The following is a 15,874-nucleotide window of genomic DNA, read 5'->3' on the forward strand; positions in this document are numbered from 1 at the left end:
TTCTTGATGATGTTCTATATCAAATCTAAATAACTTCTCCATCCAAACATATGTAGCTGACTTAGTTAAACCTGGCGAAGCCCATGGGCCAGCAATAATGCATAGACTTTTTTTTGTGGTACCAATCAATTTTATCTGATATTTTGAATTAAACTTAAAGAGTAACAAAGGTTCAAGCAAGAAATCAAGCTAAGAAGTGCAAAGGCCAAAACAAAAGCGAATAGGGGAAACACAACGAAAACGTTACACATTGCTAACATTTCCTTGTCAAAGAGGTCATTTAGCCATCAGAGATGACCTTATGTTTAATGAGCTAGGGTTGAACTTAGAAATAACTATAAGTATGCGGTCATAGTTATGTGATTTACAAAGGATTTTGGCTGGAACCAAAATGATTCGAAATTTAAGATGCAGTCCTAAAGGATATGTGAACTCTCAAATTTCCTGATTGATATTTCGTTAAATTAAACAATTTTGTTATAAAATTAAGATTTTCTGTTGAAATTAAAATAAATAAATAAATAAATAAAAACAAAAGTGAAATGAGATATTTTCTCCATCTGGAGTGTTACATCATCACCAATTTTTTTTTTCTTGTTTGCTTCCTAATTATAATAGTTTCTTTAAAATTTAAATTACTAATAGTTGAGTTTAAGTATGGTCAAATATACATGTCATTATTAAATTTTTTTTTTTTTGGCTTCCTAACAATCATTTGAATTTTATTTAAAATTTATATGACTATATAGTTGAGTTTTTTTTAATGTAATTTTAAATTATATTCAAAAGAAAAAAAAACGTATTTACATCAATTGCAACATTTGGTAGAAAGAGTTGTAAAACAAATTATTATAGGTGAGTTTTAAGTGTGGTCAAATATACATTTTACTATATAAAATTAGTTTTTATTTAATTGGTGAAATAAAAATGAGCAACTCATATCCCATATTAAAATAAAGCATATACATTTCAAATACGAAGGCGGTCTTCAACTATGGTTTGGATCAAGACAAGCTCAAGATTAATCTCTTTATGCGAGAAACTGTTTTATGAAAAGTATATGCATTAAGTTGTAAAACATGTTTTCTTTCTCTTTTTGAATATAATTTAACATCTATTCAAAAAAAAAATGAAGATTATATATATATATATATATATATATATATATATATATATATATACTTGAAAATCCAAAAATGCGACACTAGGAGTTTGAAATGGTTATACAAAAGTTTAAAATCGTGTTCTCTCAAGTCTCACAGCACCCCACATTTATTATGGTTGTAATATTTCAGTTCATAATGCATTTGAAGTTTGAAATGGCATTGTTTGCTACTTTGCTTAATGATTCTATTTTCTCAACTTGTCATGAGTTTATACGTGCTTGTTTCAATGATATTTCAATTGCACGTGCTAGCTGTTGAGTTGACTCGAACAATTGTCAATGTTAATTTGTTCGTTTAATTTTAGTAACATGCCACGATTGTATAAATCCATGTCCAAAATTGGAATAGATAAGGCTTATCATCGATATGGAGAGACAGCAGCTTGAGCAGCAGACAAGTGAGATTCAAACGGTGTTTTTTTTTCTTCTTTTAGATTCAAACCCTATCGTGATCCGGTCAGCCAATATGGTATTTAAGCCTTGAATCTGGTTAACATTGACGGCTGCCACATTAAACCCGACTGCATTAGTTACGGTTCTTGGCCTATTTAGCCCAGTGAAAAAGAAGTCATACGCGGTTGCGAGCTTTGGGTCCTTGCAGAACTTTTCATTCACAAAAACTGAACATATATAATAACAAAAATGATAAGAGAATATTATAAGGTATTGAAATATCAGTGAAAAATGAGTGTATGAAACTATTACGAAATCAACATGAACATACCGCCATTTGCTGGGGTGTTGACACAGATACAGAAATATTGAAGGGGGCTTGGATCAGAAGCATCGGCTGATGAAAGTGCTAAAGCCAAGAAAGATAGAATTGCAAGAAATGAGAAACTTTTTTAATAGCCATATTCAAAGTGATTCTTAGAAGAAGATAATGCTGAAATAGTCCATACAAATGTATATACACCTGTAAATCCAAGAAATTCTAAAATGTATACTCTAAAAGTCTGAAATAGTACTTATGAATTTTTTTAAAAATCGTGTTCCCTCAACGCACCATGTTTATAGTGGTAATATTTCAATCTAAATACAATAAGAAATTGTTAGCGAAGTTTTAATTTCAAATGCAAGTTGACGTTTGAAATAGAAAGTGTTGACAAGTTACACAAAATGCATTTGTTTGATGATTATATATTCTCAACTTGTCATGAATTTATATGTGCTCATTTTGACAATATTTCATTTGCACATGCAGCTGAGTTGACTCAACCAAATGTCAATATGAAACTGTTACTTGAGTTTGATTGTTTCTTTAAGTGAGTAGGCACGACTATATTAACTTACATGTATGCATGTAAATAAAAAGTGATGTTAAAAATTTAAAGAGATAATTAATGCCTCTAATGTTATTACGTAATCTTAACCTTGTCACATAAATTTCAACCCATACCGATTGTGAATCGCTCATCATAGTTTTTATATCTTTCCAAATGAGTTTAGTACTTATAATTTCAAAAACAAGAGAAAGTTACGTTCATAACTTTCTTGGCAGAGTATATTAAACCTGCTAAAAGCCATATATATTCTTGTAACAAAACTTTTCATACTAAATGAGTTTTCACATCCATATCTAAGAGAAAAAAAAAAAAAAGAAAAGAAAAATGAGTACAGAATTTTAAGTTTTTTCACAACTTCTAACAAAGGAAAGTACATGTATATTCAGCATCTGAACTAGAGTTCTCGTATAGATTCTTGGGTGGCCATTTGCTTGCTTCTCTATTATCTCGTGTATAATTGTACATATTGTGAAAGGAAACTCTTGTCACTAAAGAAAATATTTATCGTGAATTCCGAAATATTGACGTGCAAACCATTTATCCATTACTTAGAAAGGAAATGCATTTTTTTTTATTTAGAATCGAATCAAGGTAAAAGCAAAAAAAGACATCATGTCAAAATACAATAAACGGAAATACAAGATCCTTATTCAGGCACAAGTACGTAAAGGGAAATCAGTTACGATATTATTATTTCTTGAACTTGTTTTGCAGATCCACGACAGTCCTTGGGTTCAACTGGAACGCCTTTGCAAGAATAGTTGGGTTTATGGCTGGGTTAGCCCCAAACACGGTGTTGGCAATAGTGATGACACCAGGGTTTTGGCTGCTTAGAGCGGCGAATGCAACCGCTGGTCCCTTGCCAATGTTTGCTTGGAAATGGATGAGTCCCTCTGGAAACACAAATACATCACCCTCGTTGAGAACTTTAGTGAAAAGGCGATTATCCGGGTTTGATGTGACAAACCCTACGAGAAGTGTTCCTTGTTCGACAACCAAGATCTCCGTGGCACGTGGGTGGGTGTGAGGTGGGTTCTGTCCGTTAACCGCATAATCAATACGGACAAGGGAGATTCCAAGAGTATTTAACCCGAGAAGGTTGTTAACATTGACGGCTGTCACGGTCGACCCAACTGGACTAGTTACGGGTCTTGCATTTTGAAGCCCTGAGAAAAAGAAGTCATCTGCTGTGACGAGTTTCGGGTCCTTGCAGAACTTTCCATTAACAAAAACTGAATATAGTAACCAAGAAGAAAAAGTGTTATTAAGATATGAGAAAATTTATCAAAAAATATGAGTAAAAGTGATTTGCAATCATCATGTACATACCACCATTTGCTGAGGTGTTGGCGCTGACACAAAAGTCTTGAAGTTGGCTTGGATCAGATGCAATAGCTAATGGAAGTGTCAAAGCCAAGAGAGAGAGCACTGCAAGAAATGAGAGACTCTTCATTGCCATAAAAGAGAGAGGAATAAGATTTTAGTGAAGAGATAAGAAACTTAAGTGACATAGACTTCAATTTATAGATGAGTTTACGTGTTGAACTAATCCAAGAAATTAATTAATGAACTTGATATTTGAAATGGTTAAAGTATTTAAATTTGTTTTCTTCAACACATTATGTTTAATTGAAAATTCAAGTTAATAAAATATATATATATATATTTCCAACGAAACATGATGCACTTGAAGTTTTATATACATAGTTCAGTAAATTATACGTTTATTGAATGATTACTCGAAGGGAAGGTCAATGTGAACGTGTTGGGGTGTGTTAAAATGTTAGCATCTGATTGTTTCTTAATTATATGATAAGACACTAGGAATAGTATAGAGATAAGATATAATAACTAATGTTTTCAGAGAATATTGTACTTTTTCACATAAATCTAAACCCCTATTTCGGTTTTAAAATCCATCGTAGAGCACTAGCCATATGTATATGTGTGTCTCACCGATGAATTCTCCGCTTATATTCATCATTCTGATTTCTTTTTGTTTTCTTTTGTTTTTTTGGGTTCCAGTGCATCTTATTATCAAAAGAAACATAACTAGCTATATTATACACACTTTCGAGTAAAACTAAAATGTTTGATAATATATACACGGTTCTACTTCTACATATTCTTGTTTGAAAAATCGTTAATGCGGAAAATGGAAGAATTTAAACTAGTGGCCAGTGGAACCAAAATATATCATATTATCCACAACCCACACCTTGGCAAAAATGACAGTCATACTATTTTTTTTTTATAGTATTTTATTATTATAAAACATACTAGAGGTTATCTAACGCTACGCGCCAATTTTTTTAGCAGCAAAATTTCACTGTGTTTATAAATAAAAATTAACCTTTATTAGTATTTTAACAACATAAAATCTTATTATTTGACTTTTGAAATATAGTATTAGCCAAAATATATATGTCAATGATATTTTACATCTATATTGGTATATGTTGATATGAATTTATTTTCAAATAGTTTGTGAGAAGCAATCATATATACGAAATGCCCAAATAGAATACCATAATTGCTAAATAATAGCTACTATAGGCGACTAATCTACGACTATTTTCATCATTCTTCAATTAGAGACTGATTAGCGACTATTGTATAATACTCACCGTTTGTTCGCCAAAACATCGCAAATCAGTCGCAAAATTTACCGACTAATTCATTAGTCGCCGAATAAAGTCGCTAATCCGTGTTTTCTTGTAGTATAACGTCCTGAGAGAACTCCATAGTTAAGCGTGCTTGTGCTAAAACAATTTCAGGATTTGTGACCTTCCGGGAAGTAATTACATGAATTGTACAAAACACATAGAAAGATTATGTGGTGATTTGTAGGGTCGGTAAACAAGTCTTTAAAGCTTTTCGGACGTAACGAACCGACCGTCGGACATGAGTGGGACCCACGGACCCGAGAGAGGATGTGGGGGCTCACTAGAAGGGGCGGTCGGGGCGTTACAAGTGGTATCAGAGCCGAACCCAGGCGAGTGTGGAGTCAAGAGGGCTTACACCGTCGGGGTGACGGGCTTGGTGTGCAACGAGGACATTGCGATCTATTAACGGGGGTGATTGTAACATCCCGGTTTTAGAAATATGGTGGTGCATGTGGAGAGGTTTAAAAGAATTGATTTAGCCACCTATGTTACAAAAGTGCACTTATCTTTTCGGTCAAACGTCCTGAGAGAACTCCATAGTTAAGCGTGCTTGTGCTGGAGCAATTTCAGGATGAGTGACCTTCCAGGAAGTGATTTTCGGAATTATGTGAGTGAGAACAAAACACAGGGAAATATCATGTGCTGATTTGTAGGTCGGTAAACAAGTCTTTAAAGCCTCCTGGACGTAACGGACCGACCGTCGGATAGGAGTGGGACCCACAGACTCGAGAGAGGACGTGGATGCTCACTAGAAAGGACGGTCGGGGTGTTACAAAGATATATTGCAAAAATTATTAAAAGCATTTATCTGGGAAAGGTTAGATCGTGCATCGCGAGACTTTATCTGGGGAAGTACAGTGGTGCAGCGGAAACAACATTTGGTGGGCTGGGAAAAAGTTTGCAGGCCCAAATCAGAGGGGGGCCTGGGTGTTAGGGCTGCGCATAATATGAATAAAGCCTTGATCTCGAAACTGGGCTGGAGGGTGATTAATGATCAGCATAGTCTATGGGCAACGATTCTGCGAAAAAAATATAGAGTGGGAGACCTACATGATCAGTCGTGGACAGTGGCCAAGAGTCATTGGTAATCTACCTGGAGAAGTGCAAATGTCGGGTTGAGAGAGGTGGTGTTGCCGGGTTTGCACTGGGTCTTGGGCGATGGCAGGCAAATTAAATTTTGGACTGATACATGGTTGTTCTCTACTCCGTTGGTGGACTGTACGAGTAGTGATCTCCCGGAGACGTTGGCGGGAAGCTGTGTTCGAAATTTCTGGAGTAATGGAGCGGGATGGGACTTTAATCAGATTATGGGATATTTGTCGGAGGAGAAAAAACTGCAGCTTCTAGCAGTGGTGCTTGATAATGTCACCGGCGCTAAAGACAGAGTCTCATGGGGAGGGACTACGGATGGGAGATTTACGGTGAAGTCAGCCTATGCTTTCCTTACTAAAGATGAGACGCCGAGACCGGGTATGAGTAAGTTTTTTGAGAAGATATGGAGGCTGGTAGCACCGGAAAGAGTAAGAGTTTTCCTATGGCTAGTCACACATCAAGTAATCATGACAAATGTGGAAAGAGCCCGACGTCATTTGGGAGACTCATCGGTTTGTCAGATTTGCAAAGGAGGGGAAGAAACTATTCTTCACGTTTTACGGGACTGTCCTGCAATGTCTGGTTTGTGGGCTCGTATCATCCCTCAACGTGTCTTGAATACTTTTCTCGCAGACCCTATTGGAATGGTTACACACAAATTTGAGTGCAACCGTGGAAATAGGTGAGAGCCCGTGGCCTACTCTTTTTGCAATGACAGTGTGGTGGGGATGGAAGTGGAGATGTGGGAATGTGTTTGGAACAAATGGTCGATGTCGGGATAGAGTGTGTTTTGTGAAGGATATCGCCAGAGAGGTTACGGCTGCGAACTTGAGTGTTAATGCAGGAGGCCGGGATGGTCCTACTCGGGCGGTAAGACAGATTGCTTGGATACCGCCAGAGGAGGGTTGGTTGAAGCTGAACACGGATGGGGCCTCTCATGGCAATCCGGGTTTAGTAACTGCAGGTGGAGTGCTTCGGGATTGTGATGGGAATTGGTGTGGCGGTTTTGCGGTAAACATCGGGGCTTGTACGGCACCTCTAGCTGAGTTATGGGGAGTCTATTATGGATTGTTTATAGCTTGGGAGAGAGGAGCTAGACGGGTTGAGCTGGAGGTGGACTCGGAGATAGTCGTGGGATTTCTTAAGACAGGGATTAATGATTCACATCCACTGTCGTTCCTAGTACGTTTGTGCTATGGCTTTATTACGAAGGACTGGATTGTCCGTATTTCACATGTGTATAGGGAGGCTAATCGTCTTGCGGACGGATTAGCTAACTATGCGTTTTTCGTTACCGCTGGGCTTCCATATGTTGGGGTCTACGCCGGATTTTGTTTGAGGATTCTATAGGACTCTCGCATCCGCGAAATGTCCGAGTGTAGTTCGTATTTCTTTTTTAATAAAATGGGAGACTAGATCTCCCTCTTGTTCAACAAAAAAAACAAAAACAAATGGTGTTGAAATAATAATAATTTATAAGCCAAAAAAAAATCGAACGGTTTACGGTTTTAAACCCAACCGAACCGGAACCAAAATATTTTAAATAATTGTAACTGAGTATGTTGTTGGAAGAAACCGAAACCAAAACAAATCACTTAATTACGGTTCGATTCGATTTTGATAAGGTTTTTTCTGTCCACTCTTAATTTATTACTGCAGACATAGGTTTATAATATATTTTTATCGATAAAAAATTTATAACAGAGAAAATACAATGTATAGAAAATGAATATATATAACAATACTAAACACAAACTTGGTTAACAAAAATATTCAACATTAATTAAAAAAATAAAGCAAAAGTCCACTCGTAGAACGGAAACTTACCTAGTCAGTTATTATCTGAGAATAGGGCCACCAACTATCAATCGATTTGGACTTTTCCATGTTTGACTAACAAATTAGCTTAATTTTTTTATCAATTATTTTAGAGAAAACATATATATTCCATAAATTCATAGATGCAGATATCAACACCCTATGATTTTAACTTATCTAATTTCTTAATAAATCCAAGAACATAATTCAAGACAATCCTAAAAAAACCACATAAACTATCAATTGAATCTAAGACCACATGCAACATCACACTAAGTTTCTGCGTTAATTTTCTTTTTATCATTTAAGATTTTTGAACAATGAAAATAGCAAAATACTATCAATTAATTAATTTTTACCGCGAAATAAGATTTTATATCATTATATATTAGTTACTTTAATATGTCCCTTTTTTTGGACAAAATTTATTTTAGTATGCCATTGTGTAGGATTTCACCACTAATTGTTATGTAGTTCTCAATAGTTTTTTCAGAAGAAAAAAATGTAACAATTCGTTCACATAGTATTTTTTATATGGTAACTGTAGATTAATGTTAAAATTTACATTTTATTTTCAAAACATTAAAAACTCTGTAAAATGATACTCCGTTTGTTTTAAAATATAAAATAATTTAAAATTCTTCTCCCTTAAAGAACGGAAAAAGAAACGTAGTCGATTAGAAGATAACAATGGAAAAATGAAAAATAGGTATCATTTTACAGACTATGACATCATAGTACACCTTGTGCAAATCACTACAAATACATTTTTTCTAACTTTACCTAACAATGCGATATTTGGCCCTCTATTTTTATGATAGATGTAATTTTCATTAATTTTTTAGTTTGACATTCTAAATTTACAAAATGGTCATTAATAGTTTTCCCACATTTATATTTTTAACCAAAAGTGTGACTTTACTACTTAATTATTTTCGGTTACAAATGTCAATATTTATTACATATTAAACTATAATTTTGAGAAGAACTATTTTTTACTATAATTGGAACTCTCTTAATTAGTTCTATTAAACGCATCATGTAACTTTGACAATGTTGGTGTTGTAAGAGAGGCCTTGGAAGCTAGGTAGAAGAAGGTGAAACACTAAACGTCTTTATGATTTTGTTAGAAGATTGTTGATGGGTATTTATTCTTTTGTTATCGATGAAACATATATAGTTTAAATGGGAGCCGACATATTGGAAACAACAGAAATTGATGAACACTTGCTGTAACCCTCGAAATCTTTGTTGCACATGTATGATTTTGAATTCAAAATGTTTTGTTAAAACTAAAAATGAAAGAAAACTATTCTTGTAAAATGGAAAAAATATTTTTGAAGTAAACTATCATATTAGAAAAAAATAAAAATAGAGTCAAATTCTTACCATCATTATGTCTCGATTGATTTATCAACCCATTAGATTTCATGCTTGGTAAGGTTTATGCTCTCCATAAATTTTGGGATTAGGACTAACATAGATCAAAATTTTCTATACAAATTTGATTTTAAGATATGGTGGAGGAGGAATAGTGAACAAGCAGAAGAAGAAAAGATAAAGTAAGCAGAAAACCTCCCAGGCACGATTATCGAAACAATTTTTCTGAGCTCCCTTTCTGACGCCGGTGAAGCTTTGGCTCGCCGGCGTCGGGACACCTCTTCTTCCTTTAACTTGCATCTCCTATATCTCTCGATAATCTTTGTTAGGCCATTTTCTCAATCATCCCTAAACTCCAATCTTTCAACGTGTTTCGATGGCTCCGACCGAATCTGTGACAGAGGACTAAGGCGGTCTCCGGCGACCTTCTCCCAGCCTTACCCTCTACTTAATTCAATTTCGAAATCGAAGAAAGAAGTCCACACTTTTCCCAGCGGTGCTTTATCTCACAAATCGGAACCTTGCCTCATCGATCCGCCAAGATACTCTAGCTCTCGACCTTTACCAGAAGGTTCCACGCACCAGCAGATGTTGTTCAGCGTTCCAATTCTTGGAATGACTTCTCCGGTGATGTTGGCGGCGGTGTACGGCAGAGCTCCTCAAACCAGAGGTATGCTAGGGTTTCCTTTATTGGACTGGACTCAATTGGGCCCAATTGACTATATCTCTCGGCCCATTACCAAAAGTTGCAACCCAACTTCTCACTTTGCTTGGCCCAGGTCTGCTTTTCTTAATTTTTTGCTTAGCCCATCATCTTTGACATCTCGATATAGCGACTTGACTGGCCGAGGACTCCAACTAAGTCCTATGTCGTTATCATTGCGATGGGTGTGTAATTATATTTCTCGAACCTTGGCCATTTGCAAATCTGCGATTACTTCATCGTTTCATCAAAGCTTCAGGCTAATCGATTTGTTGTCTCTAGTTTCTAGATATGTTAACAGACTGAAGAATAACGGCATTATGATCTCCTCTCTAAGGAGAGGTGATTACCGGAACTTCTTCAATCTTTTTTCCATGTTTCCTCTGAATACCGAATCCGAGCAAGTGTTATCCTATGATTATAAGGTTGATATTCATGAAATCAAAGGTTGGAGGAACTTTGGCATTATGATCCCGTTCCCATGGAACGGTGGTTACCAAAGCTTCCTCAACTTTTTACCTCCGAACCCGCCCGACGACAGAACCAGTTTAACTTCTCTCCTTGCTGATGAGCAAATCCAGCTCGCTATACTCGTGCCGGCGAGAACCTCGGCTATGGAACCCTATTCAACGTCACTTAGTCTATTGACCGTGACCATCGTATCGTCTAACGCTTCGTTCGTGGATGATTCTTCGACAAACCGTGTTATCACTTGCACCAATTTGCTTCATTCCTTTGGCCTCCAAGCTCTCATGGATCCTTTGTCGAATTACTTTTGCTATCTATGTGTAGCATTTGCTTTAACCTTTGTTTGTTGTTGCTACTTTTTTTTAAGCCTTCTTATCCTTGTACCTTTGGCTACTTTGAACCTTGTCTCGTTTGAATGAATGAAAACAAGTTGTTTGACAAAAAAAAAAAAGATATGGTGGAGGAGGATAAGAATATGATTATTTATAAAATGAGAAATGGTAAAAGTTACATTTAAACAAATAATTTAAGTAATTAAGTGAGTTACAATTATGGTAAAAATAGTTTATCTCAAAATTCTAGTTTAATATATAGTAAATATTGACATATGTAACTGAAAAATAATTAATTAATAGAGTTATAATTTTTTGTTAAAAATAATATATGTGGGAAAATAATTGGTGACCAATTTTTTAAATGAAGAAATGTAGAAAGTCAAACTAAAAATCAATGAAGAGTTTATAAGCAATCAAGAGTACATGTGTCACAAAAATAGAATGTCAAATGTTGCAATGTTAGGCAAAATTAGAAAAAACAATTTCATATTATATAAGACTAGGTGAGTATCCGCTCTACGAGCGGGCTTTCTCTTTATTTTTTTTTCTAAATTAACATTGAATATTTTTGTCGATCAATTTTTGTATTTATTAGAGTTATAAATATTTATTGTTTTATACTTTGTATTTCTTCTTTTAAAATTTATTTTATAAACGTAAATATCTAGTAATAAATTAGGGGTGGGCAGAAACCTCATCAAAAAAGTTGAACCTGTGATTCATTTTGGTTTCGGTTTTTTCCAAAAACTGTTCGGCTACAAATATATAAAATAAATTGGTTTCGGTTCGGTTTAATTTAAAACCATAAAGCCATTCGGCTTTTTTGCAATATTTTTTCCTTTTCTTGGTAATAAAAGCTACATGAATAAATTTTCTCAATCTAATGACATTTGTTTTAGAAAGTTTATAATTCCTATTAGAAAATAAAAAAGAAAAATCTTTGGAAGATGATATATTTTATAATAATATTATGTTTAACATTTAATTGGTGAAGTATGTTGGAATGTACTCATGGGTTCATTGATCTAAATCAAAGATGATACAATTTAATATAAATATTTAATGTTTTTTATTTTTTGAAAAAATTATGGAATAAACAAAAAATAACCGAAATCGAACCAAACCAAATTTTATAAGGTTTTTATGTGGTTTTCTATTTTTTATAAAACCAATTAATCGTAAGACAAAAAAACAATTTGTTTTTTTATAGAGAAAGCGAAATTTTGTTTTCTTTTTTTATTTAATTTTGCTTCAAGCCATTCAACTCATATTACCCGTAAGTTTAGAGGGGGTTATTGGTTCATTTGTTATTCAATCATTGATTTTACAATCCTAATTAAAATTATGTGTTATTGGTTCTATGGTTTATAAATATTAGTTAAAATCCTATCTCATTCGTTTAGTCATTTGATTTTGGATTTCAAAATCCAAATTAATTATGTTTTAAATGGATTTGAAAGAAAAAAATAGAAGGATTCAAATCCATGGGTAAACACATGTTATTTCAAAACTCATATGTCTTGATTTCATAATTACTAAAGATTTTCAAATCCTATAGGGATTTACAAATCAATAACTAATAACACCCCCTAAGTTTCTGTCCAATTCACTATGTACTTTTAGCCTCTGTCTAGTTCACCACATACTCTTCTTCATCTTTATAATCACATCTCTATTAAAAAGTAAAAATCTCAATTCAATTTTATTACCTTATCATAACACCAATATCAATTGAATCTCATACTCTTGAGCTACTTGCCATCGATGTAGTACCCTCAATTCTATAAGGCGAAACATCTCTCCTTTTTTTTTGTTAAAGGATTCTCAAGGCGAAACCTCTTAATGAGCTAGAGACTTTAATATATTTTGGAATGAATATAGATTGTTTTTTTGTTGAAGAAAACTCCATCAGAATAGAGATAACTTGTCGTGAATTTTTAAAATGACTTTAGGAACATGAATCCATTTCTGAAAAATACAAATGTTACTTTATTTAGAATTGAATCAAGGTAAAAGCAAAGAAAGACATCATGTCATGATGATACGATGAACGGAAATACAAGATTGTTATTCATGCACAAGTACATAAAGGGAAAGCAATTCAAATCACAATATTATTATTTCTTGAACTTGGTCTGTAGATCCACAACAACCCTTGGGTCCAACTGGAACGCCTTTGCAAGAATAGTTGGGTCTATGGCTGGGTTAGCCCCAAACACGGTGTTGGCAATAGTGATGACACCAGGGTTTTGGCTGCTTAGAGCGGCGAATGCAACTGCTGGTCCCTTGCCAATGTTTGCTTGGAAATGGATTAGTCCCTCTGGAAACACAAATACATCACCCTCGTTGAGAACTTTAGTGAAGAGGCGATTATCCGGGTTTGATGTGACAAACCCTACGAGAAGTGTTCCTTGTTCGACAACCAAGATCTCCGTGGCACGTGGGTGGGTGTGAGGTGGGTTTTGTCCGTTAACCGCATAGTCAATACGAACAAGGGAGATTCCAAGAGTGTTTAACCCGAGAAGGTTGTTAACATTGACGGCTGTCACGGTCGACCCAACTGGACTAGTTACGGGTCTTGCATTTTGAAGCCCTGAGAAAAAGAAGTCATCTGCTGTGACGAGCTTCGGATCCTTGCAGAACTTTCCATTAACAAAAACTGAAAATAAGAAGAAAGAGTGTGATTAAGATATGAGAAAATTTATTAAAAATTATGAGTAAAAATGATTTGCAATCATCATGTACATACTTCCATTTGCTGAGGTGTTGGCGCTGACACAAAAGTCTTGAAGTTGGCTTGGATCAGAAGCAATGGCCAATGGAAGTGTTAAAGCCAAGAGAGAGAGCACTGCAAGATATGAGAGACTCTTCATTGCCATAAAAGATAGAGGAAGGTGTTTTTGTTTCTTGAATAAGATTGTATTGAAGAGATAAGAAACTTATGAGACATAGACTTCACTTTATAGATGAGTTTACGTGTTGAACTAATCCAAGAAATTAAATAATGAACTTGATATTTGAAATGGTTAAAAAAGTTTTTTTTTTTTCAACCCATTATGTTTAATTGAAAACTCAAATTAAAATGTATACATAAATTTCTCCAACGAAACATGATGCACTTGAATTTTGAAATGGCAAGTGTTAGCGAGAATATATACATAGTTCAGCAAATTGTACGTTCAAAGATTAGTTTGTTGAATAATTCTTCCCTCAATTTGTCATTTATTTCACTGAGTCAAACAAAAGGTCAATGCGATCGTGTTGAACTAATCCAAGAAATTATGAACCTGATATTTGAAATGGTTAAAGTATTTAAACTTTGTTTTCTTTAACACATCATGTTTAATTGAAATTCAAGATAATAAAATATATATATATATATTTCCAACGAAACATGATGTACTTGAAGTTTGCTATACATAGTTTAGTAAATTATACGTTTATTAGTATATACATAGTAAAATTAAATATGAATCAATGTTTAGGAAATTAACATATATAGATCGAAAAAAACTAAGGTGATTTAAAATAAAACAAAAAAATATCCTAAACATCAAAAATCAAAACAAAATAATTTTATCGAATAATAAAACTGTGTAATAATAATATTTGAGAATGTATTTGGAAATTAGAATAGTATTGGTAGATTGAAGAGTTTTTCATTAGAAATAAAAAGGATTTTGTTTTTTTAAATAAATATATTTTAAAATTAGAATAATTTTTATGAGTTCGTAAGTTTCACATTTTAGAAAAATAAACATTAAGAATACAATCTAGAATTATAATATACGTTAAATTATATATGTAGAAACTGCAAAATTTTACATTGAAATCATATGTTTGTGAATAGGAATGAGTCCATATATGAGATTTCTTGTCTATAAAGCAATTTTAGATGCACCAAAACATGGTAGAAAAAAAACTTATGACAAACATCTCCTCAGATTTCTGTTTCTGATGTTTACTTTAATAAAAAGATCATGAAACTTATAAAAAAAAATTGAGTATTTAATGATATGAAGGAGAAAATAGAAATGATCTAAGGAGAAAAGAGAGTAAATGTCGGAACACGACGAGTGAATCATAGAAGATAACGAGAAAAATTGTAGTGAAAATGTGAGAAATTTTTTACTATTTTGGAAAAGTAATGCATATGGGTAAAATAAAATCTTTTAAAATTCAATTAAGTATATTTTTACTCAAAATAAAAATTTCAAATTAAGTTCTGCGCAACGTGTGGATATACAATCTACTCCCTCTGTTCCTCCAAGTTTGATGTTTTACATAGTTTAGCAGATTATACGTTATATGTTTAGTTTGTTGAATAATTCTTCCCTCAATTTGTCATTTATTTCACTAAGTCAAACAAAGGGTCAATGTGAACGTGTCGGGGTGTGTTAAAATGTTAACGTTTTTGGTTTTGTTTGATGATAAGACACGACTATATAAACCATATATATATAAATGGATGCTGGGAATAGTATAGAGATAATTAAGATATAAATAATGTTTTCAGATATATCGGTTCTAGCTAGGCCTGGGTACAAGATAAGTACTTGCTATTTTTTAAGTATTTGTGACTTGCTTTAGCCCGTACAAGTAATTAAAATTTCGGCTTGATACTCGATTTTTTTGAGCAAGTACTTGCTATAATAAGTACCCGTCCAAAATCTTGTTACTTGCAAGTAACTTGACTCAGCTTGTTACTTGCAAGGTAAATTGACTTGATTTGGCTTGTTACTTGCAAGATACTTGTTACTTGAAGTTTTGAACTAAATGATTTAATTTAAATAAAAAAACGAATCTCATACATATTATAATTCATTCCGAATTCTAAACATCATAAAATCACCAAATATTAAAGTTCAAAACATCATGGAATCACAACACATTCAAAATTCCAAAAGATAAGCATTTTAAAACAATTTGGTTCAAACTGAAACCCTAAAAAAAGAGAAACT

At 33.7% G+C, this 15,874-nt stretch overlaps 3 protein-coding genes across 3 annotated transcripts; 1 reads left to right on the plus strand and 2 right to left on the minus strand.

Annotated features, from left to right (window-relative positions):
• Positions 1-3,037: 3,037 nt before the first annotated feature.
• On the minus strand, positions 3,038-3,925 carry LOC9306880 (germin-like protein subfamily 1 member 11). Its single transcript, XM_002870764.2, has 2 exons — positions 3,781-3,925; positions 3,038-3,683 (listed from the first exon to the last, which is right to left on the minus strand). Exons 1-2 carry the CDS (start codon positions 3,908-3,910, stop codon positions 3,142-3,144), a joined length of 672 nt encoding a protein of 223 aa, XP_002870810.1. The 5' UTR covers positions 3,911-3,925; the 3' UTR covers positions 3,038-3,141.
• A 5,532-nt stretch (positions 3,926-9,457) lies between these two features.
• On the plus strand, positions 9,458-11,029 carry LOC9306881. Its single transcript, XM_021018533.1, has 2 exons — positions 9,458-9,464; positions 9,598-11,029. The coding sequence occupies exons 1-2, from the start codon at positions 9,458-9,460 to the stop codon at positions 10,995-10,997; spliced, it is 1,407 nt and encodes a 468-aa protein (XP_020874192.1). The 3' UTR covers positions 10,998-11,029.
• Positions 11,030-12,882: 1,853 nt separating this feature from the next.
• Positions 12,883-13,933, minus strand: LOC9304820 (germin-like protein subfamily 1 member 11). Its single transcript, XM_002870765.2, has 2 exons — positions 13,663-13,933; positions 12,883-13,572 (listed from the first exon to the last, which is right to left on the minus strand). Exons 1-2 carry the CDS (start codon positions 13,790-13,792, stop codon positions 13,031-13,033), a joined length of 672 nt encoding a protein of 223 aa, XP_002870811.1. The 5' UTR covers positions 13,793-13,933; the 3' UTR covers positions 12,883-13,030.
• Positions 13,934-15,874: the final 1,941 nt, after the last annotated feature.

Source organism: Arabidopsis lyrata, assembly GCF_000004255.2.
Source record: "Arabidopsis lyrata subsp. lyrata unplaced genomic scaffold ARALYscaffold_7, whole genome shotgun sequence".
Taxonomy (NCBI): Eukaryota; Viridiplantae; Streptophyta; class Magnoliopsida; order Brassicales; family Brassicaceae; genus Arabidopsis; species Arabidopsis lyrata.

Excerpts from the sequence above, each read along its gene's own strand:
- LOC9306880 (XM_002870764.2), bottom strand. The coding sequence starts at position 3,910 with ATGGCAATGAAGAGTCTCTCATTTCTTGCAGTGCTCTCTCTCTTGGCT. Across the intron at positions 3,684-3,780 it reads CAACACCTCAGCAAATGGTG|TTTTTGTTAATGGAAAGTTC; the intron begins GTATGTACATGA and ends TACTATATTCAG.
- LOC9304820 (XM_002870765.2), bottom strand. The coding sequence starts at position 13,792 with ATGGCAATGAAGAGTCTCTCATATCTTGCAGTGCTCTCTCTCTTGGCT. Across the intron at positions 13,573-13,662 it reads CAACACCTCAGCAAATGGAA|TTTTTGTTAATGGAAAGTTC; the intron begins GTATGTACATGA and ends TCTTATTTTCAG.